At 35.3% G+C, this 23035-nt stretch overlaps 1 protein-coding gene across 1 annotated transcript in view; it reads left to right on the top strand.

Annotated features, from left to right (window-relative positions):
• Malrd1 (MAM and LDL receptor class A domain containing 1) overlaps nt 1-23035 on the top strand; it is a 658798-nt gene that overhangs the window by 174578 nt on the left and 461185 nt on the right. Inside the window, exon 19 of the mRNA XM_027928635.2 lies at nt 12674-12761. Coding sequence (XP_027784436.2) covers nt 12674-12761 — 88 coding nt within the window. The remainder of the gene's footprint in view (nt 1-12673; nt 12762-23035) is intronic.

Here is a 23035-nt window from a genome sequence, read left to right as displayed (position 1 = left end):
CATTTGTTGATTCTTGTTATTAACTCTTGAGCTATGGGTGTCCTATTAAGGAATTTGGAGCCTGACCCCACAATATGTAAATCGGAGCCAACTTTTTCTTCTATCAGAAGCAGAGTCTCTGATTTGATATCAAGCTCCTTGATCCATTTTGAGTTAACTTTTGTGCATGGCGAGAGGAGGGGATTCAGTTTCATTTTGTTGCATATGGATTTCCAGTTTTCCCAGCACCATTTGTTGAAGATGCTATCCTTCCTCCATTGCATGCTTTTAGCCCCTTTATCAAATATAAGATAGTTGTAACTTTGTGGATTAGTCTCTGTGTCCTCTATTCTGTACCATTGGTCCACCCGCCTGTTTTGGTACCAGTACCATGCTGTTTTTGTTACTATTGCTCTGTAATATAGTTTGAAATCTGGTATCACTATACCGCCTGATTCACACTTCCTGCTTAGAGTTGCTTTTGCTATTCTGGTTCTTTTATTTTTCCATATCAATTTCATGATTGCTTTATCTATTTCTACAAGAAATGCCGTTGGGATTTTGATTGGCATTGCATTAAACCTATAGAGAACTTTTGGTAATATCGCCATTTTGATGATGTTAGTTCTTCCTATCCATGAACAGGGTATTTTTCCATCTTCTAAGATCTTCTTCTATTTCTCTCTTTAGGGTTCTGTAGTTTTCATTGTATAAATCTTTCACCTCTTTTGTTAGGTTGATTCCCAAGTATTTTTTTTTTTTTTGAGGATATTGTGAATGGGGTGTTTTTCCTCATTTCCGTTTCAGAAGTTTTGTCGCTGATATACAGAAATGCCTTTGATTTATGCGTGTTGATTTTATATCCTGCCACTTTGCTGAATTCATTTATTAGTTCTAGTAGTTTTTTTGTAGACCCTTTTGGGTCTTCTAGGTATAGAATCATGTCTACCGCAAATAGTGATAATTTAAGTTCTTCTTTTCCTATTTTTATGCCTTTAATTTCTTTCGTCTGTCTAATTGCTCTGGCCAGTGTTTCGAGAACTATATTGAATAGAAGTGGTGATAGAGGGCATCCCTGTCTTGTTCCAGATTTTAGAGGGAATGCCCTCAATTTTTCTCCATTCAGAATGATGCTAGCCTGAGGCTTAGCATAGATAGCTTTTACAATGTTGAGGTAAGGTCCTGTTATCCCTAGTTTTTCTAATGTTTTGAACATAAAGGGATGATGTACTTTGTCAAATGCTTTTTCTGCGTCTATCGAGATGATCATATGATTCATATCTTTAAGTCTATGGATGTGGTGAATAACATTTATTGATTTCCATATATTGAACCATCCTTGCAACTCAGGGATGAATCCTACTTGATCATGGTGCACAATTTTTTTGATGTGTTTTTGTATCCGATTTGCCAGAATTTTATTGAGGATTTTTGCATTTAGGTTCATTAGAGATATTGGTCTGTAGTTTTCTTTCTTTGAGGTGTCTTCGTCTGGTTTTGGAATCAGGGTGATGTTGGCCTCATAGAATGAATTTGGAAGAGCTCCCTCTTTTTCTATTTCCTGAAATAACTTGAAAAGTATTCGTATTAATTCTTCTTTAAAGGTTTTGTAAAACTCTGCTGTATACCCATCCGGTCCTGGGCTTTTCTTGGTTGGTAGTCTTTTGATTGCTTCTTCTATTTCATCCATTGATATTGGTCTGTTCAAATTGTGTGTCCTGACTCAGTCTGGGCAAATCATATGACTTAAGAAATTTATCGATGTCTTCACTATCTTCTACTTTATTGGAATATAAGTTTTCAAAATAATTCCTAATTATCTTCTGTATTTCTGTAGTATCTGTTGTGATGTTGCCTTTTTCATCCCGTATGTTAGTAATTTGAGTTCTCTCTCTTCTTCTCTTCATTAGCATGGCTAAGGGTCTGTCGATCTTATTTATTTTTTCGAAGAACCAACTTTTAGTTTTGTCAATTTTTTCAATAGTTTCTTTTGTTTCCATTTCGTTGATTTCCGCTCTGATTTTAATTATTTCTTACCTTCTGCTACATTTACTGTGGTTTTGCTCTTCCTTTTCTAGGGCTTTGAGAGGAAGTGTGAGCTCATTTATTTGTTGTTTTTTTTCTTTTTTTGAGGAATGACCTCTAGGCGATGAATTTCCCTCTTAAAACTGCTTTCATTGTGTCCCATAGATTCCAATATGTTGTGTCTGTATTTTCATTTATCTCTAAGAATTTTTTGATTTCCTCCTTTATGTCTTCTGTAACCCATTGATCATTCAGTAACATATTGTTCATTTTCCATGTGATGTATGATTTTTCCTTCCTTCTTTTATCATTGATTTCCAGTTTCATTCCATTATGATCAGATAAAATGCATGGTATTATCTCAACCCCTTTATATTTACTGAGGGTTGCCCTATGGCATAATATATGGTCTATTTTTGAGAAGGATCCATGTACTGCTGAGAAAAAAGTATATCCACTTGATGATGGTTGATATATTCTATATATGTCAGTTAAGTCTAGGTTATTGATTGTGATATTGAGTTCTATAGTTTCTTTATTCAGCTTTTGTTTGGAGGATCTGTCCAATGGTGAGAGAGGTGTGTTGAAGTCACCCATAATTATTGTGTTGTGGTCTATTTGATTCTTGAACTTGAGGAGAATTTGTTTTATGAACGTAAGAGCACCATTATTTGGTGCATAAATATTGATAATTGTTATGTCTTGTTGGTGAATGGTTCCTTTTAACAGTATATAATGTCCTTCCTTATCCCTTTTGATTAACTTAGTCTTGAAGTCGATTTTATTCCATATGAGGATGGCCACCCCCGCTTGCTTACGAGGACCGTGTGCATGGTATATTTTTTCCCAACCTTTCACCTTCAGCCTGTGTATGTGTTTTCCAATCAGATGTGTCTCCTGGAGGCAGCATATTGTTGGATTTGTTTTTTTTTTTTTTTATCCATGTTACCAGCCTATGTTGCTTTATTGGAGAGTTTAAGCCATTAACGTTTAGAGTTACTATTGATATATGGTTTGTACTTCCAGCCATGTTTGATTATTTATCTTCTTTTTTTTTAAATTTAGTTTGTTTCTCCATGATTAGCTTTCTTCCTGCCCTCTGTCTTTACTGAGGCTCTTCCCACTGATGGTTTTGTTATTGTTTTTCATTTCTTCCTCGTGTAGTGTTTTGCTCAAGATGCTTTGCAATGCTGGTTTTCTGGCTGCAAATTCTTTTACCTTTCGTTTATTATGAAAGATTTTTATTTCGTTGTCATACCTGAAGCTTAATTTTGCTGGATACAAAATTCTTGGTTGGCATCCATTGTCTTTCAGTGTTTGAAATACGTTGTTCCAGGATCTTCTCGCTTTCAGCGTCTGTGATGAAACATCCGTTGTTAACCTTATTGATTTACCCCTGAATATAATCTGCCTCCTTTCTCTTGTAGCTTTTAATATTTTCTCTTTGTTCTGTATATTGGATATCTTCATAACAATGTGTCTTGGTGTTGGTCTACCGTGATTTTGTATGCTTGGTGTCCTGTATGCATCTACAATTTGTATATCCATTTCCTTTTTTATTTCTGGAAAGTTTTCTATAATTATTTCATTCAGCATGTTGCTCATTCCCTTAGTTTGAACCTCTATACCTTCCTCTATCCCGATGAGTCTTAAGTTTGTTTTTTTTATGTTATCCCACATCTCTTGTATGTTTTTCTCGTGATTTTTTACCAGCCTTTCTGAGTTGGCTAGACTCTTTTCAAGATGATATATTTTGTCTTCATTATCTGACGTTCTGGCTTCTACTTGCTCCACTCTGTTAGTGATACTTTCATTTGAGTTTTTAATTTGGTTTAGAGTTTCCTTTATTTCTAGAATTACTGTTTATTTTTTTTATAATCTCTCTCTCTCGATAAAGATGCTTAATTTCTTCTTTTATCTGTTTATGTAATTCATTTTTAATGTTTTCTTTCACTGTTTGAATTTGGTGTCTCATATCCTCTTTAAGGTTCCATTCCATCTGTCTAAGGTAATCCTTGAGTTCTTTATTTGACCATTTTTCTGATGCCTCTAGGTCCTCTTGAATATTTAGGCTGTCCTGCATTGTTTGTACTCCTTTTCTTCCTTGCTTTTTCATGCTGCTTATGTTACTTCTTGTTCTGTTTGACTGCTGGGTTACTGTTTACTCCTATAAATTTATTTGATGCTTGGTAGGAAAGGTATTAGAAGGGAAGGGAAGAAGTCACTAAAGAGAATGAGAGTAAGCAGGTAGAATTCAAGGAAGGGGGAATAAGGAAATTGAAAAGAAATGAAACGACAAAAGAAAAAAATAGAAAATAAAAAAATAAAAAAAAAAACAATTAAAAAAATTAAAATTTAAATTAAAAAATAATAAAAAAATTAAAAAACAACCAAAAAATGAAAATGAAAAAAAACCCCAAATTAAAAAAAAAAAAATTAATAAATGCAGACTTAGAGTTTGATTAACTTCTCTTCCAGTAGGTGGAGCTGTTCCCACCGGGCCAAGCTTCTCCTCTCAATACGCGGGAACCAATCACTGTGCAGCAGCTCCTCCTCCCAGACTGGGCGGGTCTCCAATCCTGAGTGCCTAGGGCCTTCTCTTGTGTCTAGTCACTTCCCCACTTTTCCTCAAACCAGGCCCCGCTCACTGGTGACGCTCACCACAATACTGGCTACACGCCAGGTCTGCTGCTCTCAGGAGCCCTATTTTTATGAATGACTGGGCATACTCTCCCTGTTTGCCATTCCATCAGACCCTAAGTTTGTAGAGCTTGGGGCTGAGAACCCTCAGTGAATTTTGCTTGCCCTATGGTAGCCACGCCCCCGGTGGCTGGTGCAAGAGACCACAGTTGTCAGCACTGGTGGGAGCGGTAGCCAGGAGTTCCTCGCCAGGAGTTCCGCGCCACAGGTCCCGCGCCACTCCTGATTCCCTCGGTCTGGCTATCGCGCTCACAGGAGAGCTGGGAGGGGCCCTTAAGGTTTCCCCGCTGTGTGGAGAGCGAAGGCTAGGGGGTTACACACCTGTCGCCGCCGGTTTCAATGGAGTTATCTCCTCCTCCGCATACTGGTGAAGTCAGTTCTCTGCCATGGTGTTATCCCATGCAAATGGCAACAGTTCATTCCCTTTGCCAGGTGACCAATGCAATGGGTGGGTCCTGACTGGCTCTCCCAAGCCCCGTTTCAATCCTGTGGCCACTGCCTATGAAGGCTTGGTTGGCATTTACCTCCGTAGGTGCAGAAGGGCTGACCAGTTGTTTCACAGGGATCGTTTAGTCCTGAGTCACAGCAGTTTGTCTGCAAGAAGCAGGCAAACGGGAGCTTGAATTCAGCCGATCGGGGCTCGGTGTGTGTTCTGAGAGGCCCAGACTGTTCGCCCCAGATCCACTTCAGCTCAGCATTGCCTAGTGATCCTGAGCAAACAGCATTTAGACGGTTTACGACTCCCTATGCCCGCGCAGCTGAATAGGTCAGAGACTTGATCTCTCTGCGCCCGCTGCCATGTTGGATCTCCTGGCTAGGGTTTCAAGAACTATGTTAAATAGAAGTGGTGAAAGAGAGCATCCCTGTCTTGTTCCAGTTTTTAGAGGGAATACCTTCAATTTTTCTCCATTTAGAATGATGTTGGCCTGAGGCTTAGCGTAGATAGCCTTTATGATGTTGAGATTTGTTCCCAAGTTATCCCCAGTTTGTCTAGTGTTTTGAACATGAAGGTGTGCTGTATTTTGTTAAATGCTTTTTCTGTGTCTATTGATATGATTGTATGGTTCTTATCTTTAAGTCTATTGATGTGATTAATTACAATTATTGATTTCTGTAGATTGAACCAAACCTGCATCCCTGGAATGAACCCCACTTGATCATGGTGTACTATGTTTTTGTATATGATTTGTCAGAATTTTATTGAGAATTTTGCATCTATGTTTGTTAGAAATATTGATCTGAAGGTTTTTTTTTTTTTTTTTTTTTTTGCTGTGTCTTTGCCTGGTTTTGGATCAGGGTGGTATTGGCCTCATGAGTTTAGAAGTACTCCTTCTTTTCACTTTATAGTTTTCAAACCCTTTTAAAAAGCACAGAAAGCCTGGTGCTCTAGTGCCTGCAACTATATTCACAGCAACTTCGGAAGCTGAGGCAGGAAAATTGCAAGTTTGAGGCTAGCCTCAGCAACTTAGTGCAACCCTGTCTCAAAATAAAAAATAAAAAGGGCTGGCCACGTGGCTCAGTGATAAAGTATACCTGTGTACAATCCGCAGTACCAATAAATAAATATATAAATAAATAAGAAATAAAACCACCATAAATTTATCTCATATGATCTGAATACTTATAGATGACACATATGTATGTGTGAGCTTTATGTTTTTGTTTTTACCTTTAAAAAAATAGCAGAAAGTTTTCTACGTAAATAAAGAAGCATGCTTTGGGTTTGAGTAACTATCTTTCCTCAATCACTCTTTCCTTTTTCTCTCTCTTTCTCTCAACACTGTAGAGATCCTACTGAGAAAAGATTTGGTAAGTAGAAACATAGCTGGGCAAATAGCAGACAGATAGCCATCTCTGAGACTCTTAGCAACTGAGACTTGTTCATTTCAGAATCATATAAAATGAGGCATTATGTAAGGGTAAAGGAAGCTGCACCGATCTGTATGTTTCAATTTACAAACATGTTTAGCAAAGAACTTGGGATCCATGTGCTTTCCACAAATTAAATATTTCAACCAGAGAGCCCCACCTAATGGCATTTGGTGGGAGACAATTCTTCATGGGGCTTCTTGTGTTCAGCATAGTTCAGCCTGGGAGCAAAGAACAGAATGACTTTGACTTTGAGATATTTGATGCATTCCATAGTGGAAATAAGCTCTCTTCTACTTCTCACTTTCTAGAGGAAAAATGTGCAGAAATGCCAGCAATCTCGAACAACTAGAGCCTCCTATTGTCAGGTTGCCTCCCCTAGATGTGACCCACGACAGGTACAAGTAAATCTGTCCTCTTTATGTTGCCCTGTGGGAACTAGGAAATCCGAGGAAGGTACTTCTCTTCCTGTTGCTTTTTATCATCTTAAATCAGGAGTCTGGTGTCTTCTGCTAGTTGTATATGATATAGTGGCAAGCTGACTTGTTACTTGGCAAGAATAAAAATCTCAGACCCTTCACAGAGTCTGAATTAATATGCCACCCAAACTATAAACTCAAATTCCTGTGAGAATCAGGCAGGGTAGATGGTTTGACAGAAGTATGTCAGGGGTCAGATAATAATGGCAACTGAAAATCAGCCTTCATGTTTTGGGGGTAATAGGGATTGCTGAGAACTGCAGCAACCAAGAAGCAACATCTTTCTTTGAAGAAGCCTTCTTTTAAAATGTTGGCAACCCATTTGACTTGAGAAAACATTTGTGTTAAACTAAACTCCAGTGAGTTCCGTCTAAGCTGTAGGTCACCATTTAGTTTTTTCTTTTCTATGTGGTAGGATACTAGAGGGCAGGCATGAACTTTTTTCTTCTCAAAAACTGTAGAATTTAGTTTGTGTAGAATGTAGTTGGCACAATGCCTAACTAGACACTCATTTTTTTTTTCTTTTCTGAATCAAAAGTTCTTAGCAAGCCAGATGTTAAAAAGCCAGACATTAGCTAAGAAGGAATACAATATGATACCAAAAGATTGACAAAACTTTTGTCATGATACTCCTAAAATAAGAACTCAGATAAGGTAGACATCATATTTTTTTTTCTTTTAAACAATCTTCATACAGTGCTTGGTCTACTTATCTGTCTTAGAATGTTACTAGCACAATTGTATTTTTATTGTCTGTCTCCATATCTAGCTCCTTGCCCTGTTTAAATCCAGCTTAAGTTGTTTTTCATATCTGATATTATAATTAAAAAGCTCCAATTATTCTGTACTGTTTTATGTAAACAATATGAACAGAGTGGAATTAGAAATATAAAATTTGTCAGACCAAATCTGAGTTTTCTTTCATAGAGAATGATTTCAAGGTTATATAAACAATTCTAAAGATGACTGAAAATCCTTTTATGTTGAGTTCAGCAAATCTTTTCCTAAGTATTATTCTGGAAAGTTTGAGATTCCGAGCTGACTTTAAGGAGTCCTCAAGGATTGTAGGTTATATAATAAAATATTAGATGGTTGTCTGAATGAGTTTATAGGAGTTAACTACATCAGCTTTCAGTCAGGTATAAAATCAGGTTAAAAGAGAGGTATGATAATTCCTTTCATTTTTTCCCCTGCATTCTTAATTGGAAAACAAAATTAAAAATAAGTGGATACCATTAAGAAGTAAAAGGAAAATTATAAATATTCTCAGGAGAATTATTAGTATATAGTAAGGGACGATTTTTCCTAGCTGAATTGAAAAATAGATGGAGATGCTTAATGTTAGCATATGCCAGTTGTAAATTATTATGCACACAATTAGCACTTGAGAAAAATGTAGAAGTAATAGTTGAGATGTTGATGATTTATGGCAATAAATATAGAATAAATTCTTTTTATTTGTTTATTGACATAATTTATAATATGATGCCAAAAGATTATATGATATAGTGGCAAGCTAACTTGATTCTTGATTCCCTTGTGTAGATATACCAAAGCAGTAAATTTCCTCTGGGTTTAGCTGAGCAGTTGTACAAATTTCAAGTGTGCATGATTGTATAACCAACCAAAACAACCAAGACAGAGTATGTTTGCATCTGTCTTAATGAACTTTTCATCACCGTGACAAAATGCATGAGATAAACTACTTAAAGGAGGAAATGTTTATTTGGTTCACAGTTTCAGGGGTTGCAGTCCTTGGTCACTTGGCCTAGTTTGCTTGCTTTGAGCCCTGTGGTACCACAGTACATCAAAATGGTGCAAGTTCATGGCCAAGGAAGACTATTTACCTTAAGGTGGCCAGAGAGAGAGAGAGGAGAAAGAAAGACACACACACACACACACACACACACACACACACACACACACACACTGGAGTCCTGATGTCCTCTCCAAAGGCACAGTGGCCTAACTTCCTTCCATTAGCCTTCACCTTCTAAAGGTTCTACCATCTCCTAGTAGTGCCACAGACTGGTAACTAAACCTTTAAAATAAGGGTCTTTGGAGGATCTTTAAGATCAAATCATCACAACATCCTACCCTCATATCTCCCACTTATTTATGCAGTCCATCTGCCCAAACCCCTTTGCCCTCAGCTGCTGTAACATAAGAGTGATTTCTCCCCCTATAGTTCTAACTCTTCTAGAATGTCAGATAAATGAATTGATAAAAGTAGGTAGCCTTTTGAGTCTGGCATCTTTCACTTAGTACAGTGCTTTTGAGATCCACACCTGTTGTTGCATGTATCTTCAGTTGTACCTCCTTCTGGCTGAGTGGTATTCCCTTGTGTAGATATACCACAATTTGTTTATTCACACAGTTGAGAAGTATATAGGTGGTTTTCAGTGTTTGGAGATTATAAATACATCTTATGTAAAAACGGTGAATTGTTTTTTGTTTAAACATATGTCTCCATTTCTCTTGGTCAAACAAATACCTACATGCAAGATGGCCAGGTCTCGTGGAAGCATTTGTTTAAATTTTAAGAAACTACCCAGATCAGTTTCCAAAGTACCTATAGCATTTTGGATTCCCATCACAACACACTGGAGCTGCAGCTGCTTTATATAGACTATGTGATTTTTATAAATTTTAAACAATAATTTCTTTCTTTTCAATCCTTTTGAAGATAAATTATATTAAGAATGGGATTTAATATTATTTTTGAAATACGTTTGCTAAATGGAAATGAGGTGGCAGAATGAATTATTTCTATTTTTTCTTATGAGTTAAAAGAACCTAAAACGAATGTATGTGTGCATATGTTTGATGACAATACTTTCCATGTCATTTAAAATTTAGGGTCAATAATTCAGTTTCCTAAATATATAGGGTGATCACTTCAGAAAAGTCCCTAGAGCCTAATTAATGTTTGAGGCTAAATATCCCCATGTAGTTGACAAGGCCAATCCATCTTTATTTGAAGCATTCAGCAGCTCATGAAAAGAACAATTTAGAAGAGTTAGTCGACTTCAAAAAATGTCCAAACCAGTGATAGTTCTGATGTAGGTAGAATTGGTCTCTACAGATAAGGCAGGCCACTTAGACTAAAGTGGTGTTTCAATTGCCCTTTAAGTCATTCAGTAATATCCTAATGGTACTTAGGCACAATTTAGCTTCCCTAATTTCTAGAGTGGCAATAATATCTTGCATTCAATGCTTAATGTTTGTGTTTTATGATGCTTCCTTTCTTTCTGGGACCAACACCAGAGATGAAAGTGAATTTTACGGAATAGAGACACTTGGACTTATTCTCTTTAGTGAGCATTTTCTTAAGACTAGATCCTTAGCATAATTTACAAAGCCTTTGATAAGCTTGAATTAAAATAGGGCAAAAATAGAGTTAAACCTCAAGGTTTCAAAATTTGTTCTTGAGATATGATCTGTTACCAAGAGGCTTTTTTATTGTAATGAGTTTCTGAGTTAATATTCAAAAGAGACAGAGACTGCAAATTAGACATACAATTTGACATTTTTAGCATCTCAACTTGAACCTATTGTCCATTAACTCTCAAGAATCCTAACACTTAGGGGATTAGCATATTGAAGGTTTTTTGGTAAAAACTATGATTAACTTGTATGTCAGAGTGAGACCCACTCTCTTCTCTCTGGGATTGCTTCTGTGTTTTCCCACTGGAAATGAATGTTGATAGAAGCAACAACAAGCTTCTCATACAATGTGAAGAAAGCTAATACAGAAATAAGCTTATGTAAACACAATCTCCTCAGAGGTGCTATTTACCTGGGTGTGGCCTGCTCTGGGTTACAGATTTTTTTTTTTGCTTTAATTTTCATAAATGGCCAATTCTTCAATTTGTTGACAATAGAAGGAGAACATTTGAGCCCACACATTGAAATGGATATCTATCACTAAATTTAGCTTACAGATGTATAACAATGACCTTTTCCATTGAATTTGGGATGTTGTCAGTTTTTTTAATCCCTTCTCATTAATAAATTAGTAAGAGTCATGAAGAAGTGTAGCCAAGTCATTCTGTTTATTCTTATTTATACAAATGTGTCCTTTTTATTGGAATTTCTTCTGAGCTGTTTGTTAACATGTTTTGTGTTGTATTGCAGATGGATATCTGCATATTGATCCAAATAATTTATTATTAGTAATTAATTTTTCTTGTGCCTTGTCCTCTATGCCAATCATTTACAGATTCTTTTTTTGTATAAAACAAAAAAATATAATATGTTCTGCCAAAATCTGATGGCTGATTTCTGTTTATTGAGAATAATTGTGTGATTTGGTACTGGGGCTTTCTTCCTGCTTTTATTTATTTTTCTGTCTGCCTATATTATTTCTTTCAATCATGATAGTGGTGAAAAGAAAAATGCATTTTATATTTGGAGTGATTACTTGTAAGGCAGCGGGAACATTCTTGAATAAATAACACCATTAAATGTTCCTCAGGCAATATCAGGTTAACTGTATTTGCCCACTAGTTAGGTGCTTAATCATTTCTCAAGTTGATTAATAGCCTTCATGACAAATCAGAGGAGAAAACCCTGATAGTCCTCAAGAAAGCTTGGAATGATGAGGCAAGTTGGCAAGAGGTTTAAGGTCAATAATTTGACCTTTTATAATTCTCCTTCGACTAGAACATTGTTAGGTAATTTAGGTGATAACTTTTGGTGGATAATAGAATTTGTAAAAATGAAATAATTTCAGCTCCCCACTTACAGCACTGGTGAAGAAAAATAAAATGGAAACTTATGTTCATATAATAGTGGAAAAAAGAACGTGTTAAAAGTTTGAGTTTGCTAGAAGTTCTTTATCATTAAATTATGGCGAGATTCCTAGTAAGTATGCAACACATTAGCATAAGTATTAAAATAATTCATCATGATTAATACTGTTATAGTAAATCTCAGCCTTAATCACAATATGCCATATACTATAGTGGTTTGTCCATATTTCATATTTTACTGTAGCTTTGTGGAACAGCAGCTCCAGTAACAGCACAAATGTCATCCAAGTTCACTGTGATTAATGTGGCTCCAAAGGAGATCTAATAAGGATTACCCAATTTCATAAAGTGTTATGGAATAAGGTCAATGTGAGAAAAATTTTAAATCCCTTGAAAATGTATATTCTGGCATGTAATTCTGGGAGCCATTGGGTTTCTAGTATGATGAGGAAGTTGACTCTTGGAAATAGATAAACTACTGATAGGAAAAAAGCAAAAGAGGGAACAGGGAACAATAAATTGCCTTCCAATACTTAAAGGCTCGGAAGAAAACAAGGGAAATCCAGAACTAAGGTTGAAAGTGATAGGAAAGTAGCAATAATCTGAAATGGTGAAATGTCAGAAAACTGAAATTCATCAGAATTGCAATGTGCTCCATGGGTCTAAAGAGCCCTCAAATAATATTTCCAGTTACTGGAGGAAGCCAAGGAGAGGCAAGATGACCACTTTGGAAACCATTGTGAAGTCTTTTTTTTTAAAGGGTTGGAAGAGGCTTATCTTTGGGTAAATTCTGAGTTCCTTTTCAGGTATGAACTTCCACAATATAATGTCCTTTACAACATCAATAACTTTTTACATTTTTCTTAGATTTTGGTGGAGGCTTCTGTGGGCGATGGCTTCACTGGAGATATTGCAATTGATGATGTGTCATTCATGGACTGTACCCTCCACCCAGGTAAGAGAGAACATTTCTATATATGAATGTTTCTAAACATGTTTATTTGGAGAAACTTCCAAGAAAATCAATATTTCATTTTTTAAAAAATATCCTAAAATGCCCTCACTTCTGTTGTTTCTCAAATAATTAACCCTGGAAAGATGGTTGTAAATCTTTGCTAGCAATTCTTTTAAAATCTGCAAACATGTAAAATTATTTGAGTCAGTTATGTCTGCGGCATCTCACCTGCAAAATGCTAGGAAGAAATGTCAGAAGTTACAATGTAATTTCCTTATCTTCAAGGAGTTAATATAAGCAAACCGATTGCCTTATGATTACATCGTGTTTGAGAATTTATATTTTACTCCTGAGCTACACTTGAAATATTCTAAGTGTTGTCAACATTTCATCTTCCCCATTTTATAGATTTCTATCTATTAAAAACACAATATGTGTTTCCCAGATTTATACCTCTATCCCAAACTTTCCTCTGAACTCCATATTTATATACTACTCAACATCTCAGTCTGGATGTCTAATAAGCATCTCAAAAATAACTAGGGAAAAAAACTTAAAACAAACACAGCCCAAGCTTGAAATCACATCATTGGGGGAAACTCATTCTGGATAGTGCACAGGGATCCAGTTAAGGCTGGAAGTCATATTCTTGGAGAGTGGCCCTGGAACTCATGTGGGAGGCTCTTAAATTGCCTTAGAGGGGACAGAGTCTCCTCCCTGGAGTGAACAGAGGCTGGCACTCAACAGCACTTTTAATTGCTGACAACTAAACCTCCAATCCTGTTCCCTCACCTAAGCATCACTGGGCAGGAGAGGACAGTCCCTACCCAGGCACAGCCAAGGGGTCCATTTCAGTCCTCATGGTGCTCCTCTGGTCCTTCCCTCCACCTTAGTGTTATGGCAGGATTGATGGCCTTCACCCCTCTGTGTCATGCTTTATGTAGAACTCACAGAAAACCAATTCCTCAGAAGGCCAGCAAGCAGGGAAAATTGACCAAGTTTACCCTCACCACTCAATGTCTGAAAGGAAATACCTGATGAACCAGTTCTCTCTATTCTTCCACTCCCTCATATTTTCCTATCTTGGAAAATGAGTTCATTTCTAGTTGCCTATTCCACATTAACTAACCTGGGAAACCATTAGCCTCTGATTTCTCAAGAACCCATTATAGCTCCTCACGTTCACTAATTACTCCTTGGTTTAAGCCAGCCTCATTTACCATGGATTATTGCAGTTGCTTTTTGAATGATCTCTCTGCTTCAATCCTTGAACCAGATACTCCATTTTAAACACAGAAAGCTGAATGGGCTTTTTAAAACTTAAATAAGATCATATCCCTCTATCACCAGAGTCGTCTTATGACTTTGTCATTCAGAGCAAACATCACACTTCTGCTAATGTCTTAGAATAAATGACCCGCTCCCTCAGACTTCATGACATCAATTTCTACCAGTGTGCCTCTAGTTCATTTCTCCCAAATGCAAAGGCCTCTTGCTGAGTTCTGAAGCACTAGGCAATTTATAGTCAGGGCTTTTCCATCTGCTTCTCCCTTCTTCCTGGAATATGCTTCCTCTAGACGTCCACTTGACTCCCTCCCTTAATTCCTTCTGATCTCTACCCAACAGTTCTTCTTCAATAAAGCCTTCCCTGAACACTATATCTATATAATCTCTTTGACTTTTTCTGCGGCTGTTCTCTATGGTTTTTTCCTCCACAACACCTGCCATGCTTAGAGTTGAATTCCTACCCCCTCCCTCCATTGATGTTAGTTGCTTGAAAGCTGGCACAGGAGCTGCTCATTGTTTTATCTTTAGTACCTAACACGTATCTGGCACATGGTAGTACCCATGAATATTTGTTGGATGGACGGGTAGCTACAGAGATGTCTATCTGTTTAAGTGTTTTATATTCCTTCATTTTCAATTTTAACTTTTTCGCTAAAATATTAAATACTTCTGTATGCAAGATACTATGTTATATGTCAGTCAGAATTTTTGAAAGCCAAATCTCTGTAGATTATAACCACAAACATTTCTTTCTTTTTCTCAAGGATGTGGTTTGGCTTAGAACAATAACAGCAATGCTGTATGCTTCTAAGCTATGTATCTTTTTTCCTTGTGTCTTGTCTGTCTGGGACCACAGCTAAAGGACCACATCCCTGTCTGGGACATTCTATTGTCAGAGGATAGAAAAATAAAAGGAAGCACACGTAAGTGAGTATTAGGGCATGGTACACATCTTTTCTGCCCATTTTCATTGCCAGAGAAAACCATTTGGTCGAGTCTAACATTGGGATAGGAAAGTAATCTCCAGCTACTGGAGCCCGGGAAGGTGGTAAAGAAATTCCTCATAAAGAGAGGGAGCTACTAAATGGGCATAATAATGCAATCAACCACTCATGTGTTGTCTCATAAAATCCTGTTACATTATAAGAATCTAGAATAGTGCCTGGTCCATTAGAGATGAATAGATGTTGAACACTGAATATAATTGGTGCCTTAGTCTTCCCCATTTTATGGAGAAAACTGAGAAGGAGATAACCTCCCAAATGGTACAGAGCTGTAATGTAAGACACAGATCACTGTATCTATATCCTGAGACCATTATGTCAACCACTAGGATTATGTACTGCCCATCAAATGCACTAACCCTATAAGGAACAGTTGACAGCTTGCATTTTACAGTTTTGAAAAATGAAACTTAGAGAGCACAAGTGACCCAGATAAGAATATGCAGGAAAGGGCAGGAATGGGATTATAACCTAAGCTCCCCCTGATTTTAATGGCCAGGGCTTTTCCTACATCCCCTCCCAGGATGAGATTAGAGAGAATCACTGTGACCTCAGAGGCAGAGGAGAAAAAACGAACTCAGCAATGCAACATGAATCATCCCTGGAACTGCTGCTTCCCAATTATCCTGTGAATCTGTTCTGTGGCTGATAGTTCCAAGGTGGAGGTGGAGGTGTTGCTGGAGGCAAAGACAGAGAAATGAAATATCAGTTACACACCGTTAGTCCCAATTTTCTGGTTCAAGTTTTGGAAGAAAAATACGAAACTTTTAATACCATCTGAACTGTGTGGTTTCGGCGTTGGCTTCATAACAAATTAACTTTGGGGTTAAAACCACAAAGCCTGTTGAAGTCACAGGTTTTAGAAAGGAATTTGATGCCATCTCACCATAAGATGCAACACAAAAATACAAATTAGACTCAATAAAAATATTGCTCTTGATGCTTATCAGCTTTTTTCATAGCGTCATGTTATGTTAGCTGAGGTGAGACTGATGCTTCTCTGTTCACTTATGGAAATCAATTTGTTTTCAATATTAATGGATTACCTATGGCATTTGTCCTTGTTAGCCAAAAAACACACACACACACACACAAAAAAAAAAACACACAAACTCTTACCTAATTTCCAAAGTACAGATTTTATATTACTCATAATTATCATTTTATATAAAATGGCTCTAAAGGTGATTATTCCATCTATATCTGTTAATTCAAATTCAATACCTCTTTCCTCCACGGCCTCCTTGTTACTTTTAATCACATCACTCTTCTTTAGCCATCCCAGCTGAAATTCCACCATCATCTTTGCCTTTCCTTTTACACTTGTCCAGTTGCAAATCCTGCTGACTACAGCTCCAAATATTTCTACATCTGCCTGTTTTTCCCAATTACCTCTGCCATGACCTGCTTAAGACAGTATCGACTTGAATGGGAAGCAAACTATAAACGTTTATTAATTTTTCTCCAGGAGCTTTTATGCCACTTAGTTTCTTGTTGCTTTGCTCTTCCAGGTCTATTCTTGCATACTGTATCTTCTAGTTGTTTCTAATTTAATTTTCAAATCATTCTTCATTACAGATTTTGCACTTCAATACTTTGATGATAGTGTTAATTTTTTTCATCTTTGTTGAGGTAGAATCCACAAAATTGGGTATATTTAAGTTGTATAATGTAATATTTTATTATATGGACATATGTGAAATAATTATCACAATCAATATAATTATCATACCTATCACCTTGCGTAGCTACCTTTGTGTGCATATTCATGATATACTTTCTTAGCAAATTTCAAGTATATAATACAAAACGGTTAACTGTAGTCATCAGAAAATTACTCATTATATAATTGAAAGTTTGTGTACTTTGAACAACATCTCTTTGATTTCCCCCAACCCTTTACTCCTGTTTTTTTACCACTCTACACACTGTCATGTGGGTTCAATTCTTTTAGATTCCACATAAAAGTGGAATCATGGCAGTATCTGTCCTTCTGTGACTGCCTGATAAGACATTTGACATATCTGACCAGTGTGACATATTGTACATGGCATTATGCTACCACCCCAATGACAGGGTTTTGTGATTGTTTAAAACTAATACTTTACATGTGTTTGTATCTCACATTTTCTTTAGTCATTCACCCATCCATTCACATACATTTAGGTTATTTCCATATCCTACCTGTTATGAATCATGCTGCAATGAACACTGAGAACTACAGATACCTTTTGAAGATAGTGATTTTATTTTCTCAGGATATGAACCCAGAAGTAGAATTGCTGGATCATATGGTAGTTTTTCTTTTAATTTTTTGAGGAACCTCAATAGAGTTGTCCATATGTCTATCCTAACTTATATTCCAACTAACACTGTATAAGGGGTTCCCTTTCCTCCACATCCTCACCAACACTAGTTATCTTGTGACTTCTGATAATAAATATCCTAACAGATATGAGACAATAACTCACTGTGGTTTTAATGGCATTTCCTTGATCATTAATGATGTTGAGAAGCTTTTCATAATTCTGTTGCCTAATCATTTGCTTTCTTTGGGAAAATATCTATTCAGTCCACTGCACAATTTTTAACTGGGTTATTTGGGTTTTTTTTTTTGTTTTAATATTTTGACATTGAGTCTGATGAATTTCTTAGATATTTTGGGTGTGAACTCCTTATTGGATATGTGGTTTGCAAATATTTTCTCCTGTCCCAGAGTTTCCTGCCTTTTAATTCTGTTGATTATTTCAATTGCTCTGCAGAAACTTTTCTTTTTAGTACAGTTGCACTTTTTTATTTTTGCTTTTCTTGTTGGTGTTTTTATGTCACAGAAAGAAATAATTGGAAAGAGCCATGTCATGGAAATTTTCCTCTGTATTTCCTTTCTCTTTGTTCATGGTTTCAAGTTTTACATTTAAATATTTAATACATGTTGAGCTGATTATCATGTATGGTATAACATGAGGATAATAGAATTTCTTTTTTGCTCATATGGTTATCTAATTTCCCTAAAGCTTTTTAAATCATGGAGTGTATCCTTTCTTCATTATGTATTCTTGACACATTTGTTAAAGGCTTAATTCTGGGCTTTCTATTACATTCCATTGATATCAGTGTTTATTCTCATGCCAGTGCCATACTGTTTTGATGAATGTAAATTTGTGATATAATTCAAAATCTGGAAGTGTGATTTCAGTAGCTTTATTCTTCTCACTCAAAATATGTTGGCCATTTGACACCTTTCATTGTTCTGTTTAAACTTTAGGATTGTTTATTCTATTTCTGTGAAAAAGTTCATTGGAATTTTGATAGGGATTGCACTGAATATGTAGATAGCTTTGGATAGCATCTATATATTTTGATGGTATTCTTCTGATGCATGGACATAAGATGTCTTTCCATTTATTTGTCTCTTCTTTGTATTCCTTCATCAAACTACATTTTTTCTTCATCAAACTAATTTTTATTTTCATGAAGGCATTACAGTTTTTTTTTTGTATATAAGATCAAGTCATCAGCGAATAGGGACTTTTTACCTTTTTTCCCCTAACTTGAGTGACTTTTATTTCTTTTTCTTGAGTAATAGCCTTAGGTAGGCCCTCTAGTTCTATTTTGAATAGAACTGGGGAGAGTGGGTATCTCTGTAAAGTTCTGATGCTACAGGAAAATTCCTAAACCTTTTAGTGTACCATTGAGTACGGTGTTATCTTTGAGCTTGTTATATAAAGCCTTTATTGTTTTGAAGTATGTTCCTCCTATTTCTAATTTGTTGGAAGTTTTTTTTTAATCATGAAAAGTTGTTGACTTTTACTAAATGTTTTTGTGCATGAATTGAATGATCAAAAGATTTTTATCCTTCATTCTGTTAATGCTCTATACCACATTTATTGATTTGTGTATATTGAGCCCTCCTTCCAACGTAGGGGTCAATCCCACTTGATCATGGTGTATGATCCTTTTAACATTTTGTTAAATCCAGTTTACTAGTATTTTGTTGAGTTTTGCATTTATGTTCATCAGGGATATTGGGCAGTAGGTTTGTTGTTGTTGTTATTGTTTTGTAATGTCCTTGTTTGGCTTAGTACAGGATAATGCTGGTCTTGGGAAAAAAATGGATTTGGAAATGTTCTCTTCAGTGTTTGTAAGAGCTTGAAAAGAATTGTTATGAATTGTTGAAATGTTTATTAGAATTCCTTGGTAAAGTTATTAAGTCCTGGGCTGTTCTTTTATAAGAGATTTCTTATTACTTTATTCAGTCTCCTTACTCAAAATCAGTCTGTTCAAATATTCTCTTTCTTTATGATTCCATCTTGGTAGGTTGATGTTTCTAGGAATTTATCCAGTTCTTCTAGGTTATCCAGTTTCTTAACATATTATTGCTCATAGTAGTCTTTTATCACCCTTGTACTTCATCTGTGATGTCTATTAGATTTATGATTTTATGAAATTGAAAGTTTATTTTCTTTGTTTACCTAAAGGTTTGTCAATTTTCTTTCTTTTTAAAAATGTTATCTCTCGGTTTTATCTTTTCCATTTATTTTGTCTGTTGTATTTATTTCTGCTCTAATCTTTATTATTTCCTTCCTTTTACTAACACTATGCTTAGTTTGTTCCCCACCCGGCCCCCGCTTTTGTGGTTGCTTGAAGTATAAAGATAGGTTGTTTCTTTGAGATCTTTCTTTTTTTTCCTTTTCCTTTTTTGAAATTAACTCATATTAACTCTACATATTAAAAGTCTTCAGTGTGTTATTAACAAATTTACAAACAGTGTGCACTGACCCAATCTAACCTACACTTTTCTATCCTTTCTGCAAACACGGACCCTTATCAATCTCGGGTAGTCACTATTTCACTTTCAAGTTGACATTTCCTATTTCCTCCTCTCATTTATTTCTAATTTCATACAATAATGATTGAAAAAAAATGCTTAATATGATTTTAAACTTCTTAATTCTGTTAAGACTTGCTTTGTGGCCAAATATATGATCCATCATGGAGAATGTATCATGTGTGCTTGAGAAGAATGTATATTCTGCTGCCGTCAGATGGAATGTTCTGTAAATATTTGTTAGGTCCTTTTGGCCCAAAGTATGATGTCTAATGATCTGATTTGATTTTCTTTTTGGATGATTTATCCATTGTTGGAGGTGGAATATTAAATTCCCCTACTATTGTCATATTTCTATGTATTTCTCCTTTCAGATTTATTAATATTTACTACATATTAAAGTACTCTAAATGTTGGAGGCATATATATTCATGATTGTTATATCCTCTTCATGAGTTAATCCTTCATTATTATATAAATGAAGTTATTTGTCTGTTTTTAGAGGTTTTGGCTTAAATTCTATTTTTTTCTGCTATATGTATAGCCATTCCCTTTCTCCTTTTCTGTCCCTTTGCATGGAATATCTTCTTGTTTATCATGAATATTTTTATTTTTCATTAGCACAGATTGTATGAATTAGTGGGCTTCACTGTTGTGCATATGTGCATATGTTGTGCATTGATTGCAATATTTTTTTTTTCATTCCTTTACGTTCAGCCTGTGTGTTTTCAAAATTGGCTCTATTGTGGGAAGCATATTTTGGGGTCCATTTTGTTGTTATATGTATATGTGTACTTACGTATTTTGTTTAGCACTCTGTATGTTTTGGTTTTAGAATTTAATATATTTAATTAATATTTTTAATCATTGATAGGTAAGAACTTACTGTTACCATTTTGTTAATTGTTTCCTGTCTGTTTTTTAGGTCATTGTTTTCCTTTGCTGTACTTGTCTATCTTCCATTTTGATTTGATGATTTTCAATAGTGTTATATTTTGAAAACAATCAAAATTGTTTTCAAAGAAAAAAACTATGCCTTACATTTCTACCCAACATTGTTGTTTTTGGTGTTAACTATTTACATCTTTATGTTTATAAAATTTAATATTTATATTACATTATGAATATATAAATACTGTATTTTGTATGTAAATCACTTAAAACTAGCATAAGAGTTTAACAATGAATTATTAAAATTACTATAAGAGTTTGCTAATGAATATACAATATAAAAACAGATTCTTATTTTTAATCTAATCCATGAAGATGCTAAAGAAAAGACTTTTCAGGCAAATGATGTACATTTCTACGGAAAGTAGGAAAACTTAATAATAAAACCCTATGATCCTACAGGGCCCCATGGTGCACGCCTATAATTCCAGCGGCTCCAGAGACTAAGGCAGGAGGATCATGAGTTCAAAGCCAGCCTCAGCAAAATCGAGGTGCTAAACCACTCATTGAGACCCTGCCTCTAAATAAAATACAGAATAGGACTAGGGATGTGGCTCAGTGGTTGAGTGCCCCTGAGTTCAATCCTTGGTACCACCCCCCAAAAAAAATCCTATGATCCTTCACATCAATGTACAATGAGCAAGTAATGGTGGAAAATGAAGACAAATTTAAAGAACTTTTCTTTGGACCAAATATTCAGAGTAGATTATTCATAAAGAATTGTTCCCAGATATTAAGATGTAAAAGTCAATATCTCAAAGGAAGCATTTGCTTTATATTATTCTTTCCATTGTCCATTAGAAAAACATATAACTAAACACATAAAATGAACTTTCTTTCTTACATCAAGGCTGATTGGTGTTTATTAGGAAGAAGGAAGCAGTGACTACAGAGCATCACAAAGTACTGTGTGAAAGTTGGGAAAATGTACTTCTGTGCTTTTCATCCTATTTTAAACATCTTGTGACCCAGCATTCATGTTAGAGTTATTACTTACTGATGTGATTATTTATTAGAATATCAGTATTATATGAGTATCCACATTCAAGGCTTTAGAATTTTAATTTTTTCTAGAAAAACTGTTACTGAAGCAACACCTCATTTTGAAACAGGCCAATTTTAATTTTACTTAAAATTGATAAAACATGGTGACATATACAGAATGCTTTAGAATAATTGTATGACACCCTTTCCTACCTGCTAAACACACGTTGTTTTGTTGTTATTGAACTGGGTTGATTAGATTTTGGCACCCCTCCTCATTAGCATCTGTGTCTCACTAGCTTTACATAACTGATGTTCGGGTCTCTATTGTTTCTGAAAAGATTAATGTTTGCTTCCTTGTGAGAAAAAAGGGAAGGCAGAGTATAAGTACTATTGTCTTCACTTTTAAGATAACACCTACAGCTTTTCATTTTATAATATTAAGCTGGTTGGCATATTCATTATATTTATCAGGGAATAATAAATTACATGAAGGCACTGTTTTTTTGGTTTTTTTGAGATTCTCCTTTCTTCCACATTTTTAAAAAGGAGGTAATTAACTCAGAATAAAAATACCATATTATTGGAAAGATTTTCATTTAAATATGATTTCATGACAAAAATCAAGAAATGTGAGGCTCAGTGATTATAACCTCAAATATTCTGGTTTTAGCTTCTTTTATGTAGGCTTACAAAGTGATTTAGTGTATATATAGAAAAGTAAAAAAAAAATTGAGAAAAGATGATGATGTATTCAAACTAGAAATTTTATTGTGGTCTTAAGAATTAAAGTTGGAAAATTACCTATTTTAAAGATAAAACTTTAAAATTGTGTCACCTCTGATTGAGGGAAATGCTAAAGGCTGAAAATGGTAGATACTTGGATTTCCACTTGCTATTACATTCTATTTTGTAATCACTTTCACATATTGTAGAATATCTCTAAAGATCAAAAATTCTTTAGATATTTCTAAAGCAAAAGGATTTTTAAAAATAACTTGTTATTGGGTACAGAAAAAAATGTGTAATATTTGGCAAACTGCTATAACATAATTTTTATAGATAATATTCAAAGCATATCTATGTTTTTGTAAAACCTTCTCTCTTAGAAAGTGGACCTAAGACAGACATTTTAGTGTGATCATGCTAAATGTAGTTCTATCAGCTTATAAATATAACCCTAAATTATTTCATGAAACAGGAGAAATTTATGCTGTTCC

This window comes from Marmota flaviventris, chromosome 12 (assembly GCF_047511675.1).
Source record: "Marmota flaviventris isolate mMarFla1 chromosome 12, mMarFla1.hap1, whole genome shotgun sequence".
Classification (NCBI taxonomy): Eukaryota; Metazoa; Chordata; class Mammalia; order Rodentia; family Sciuridae; genus Marmota; species Marmota flaviventris.
This window is presented reverse-complemented; position numbering and strand designations above follow the sequence as displayed.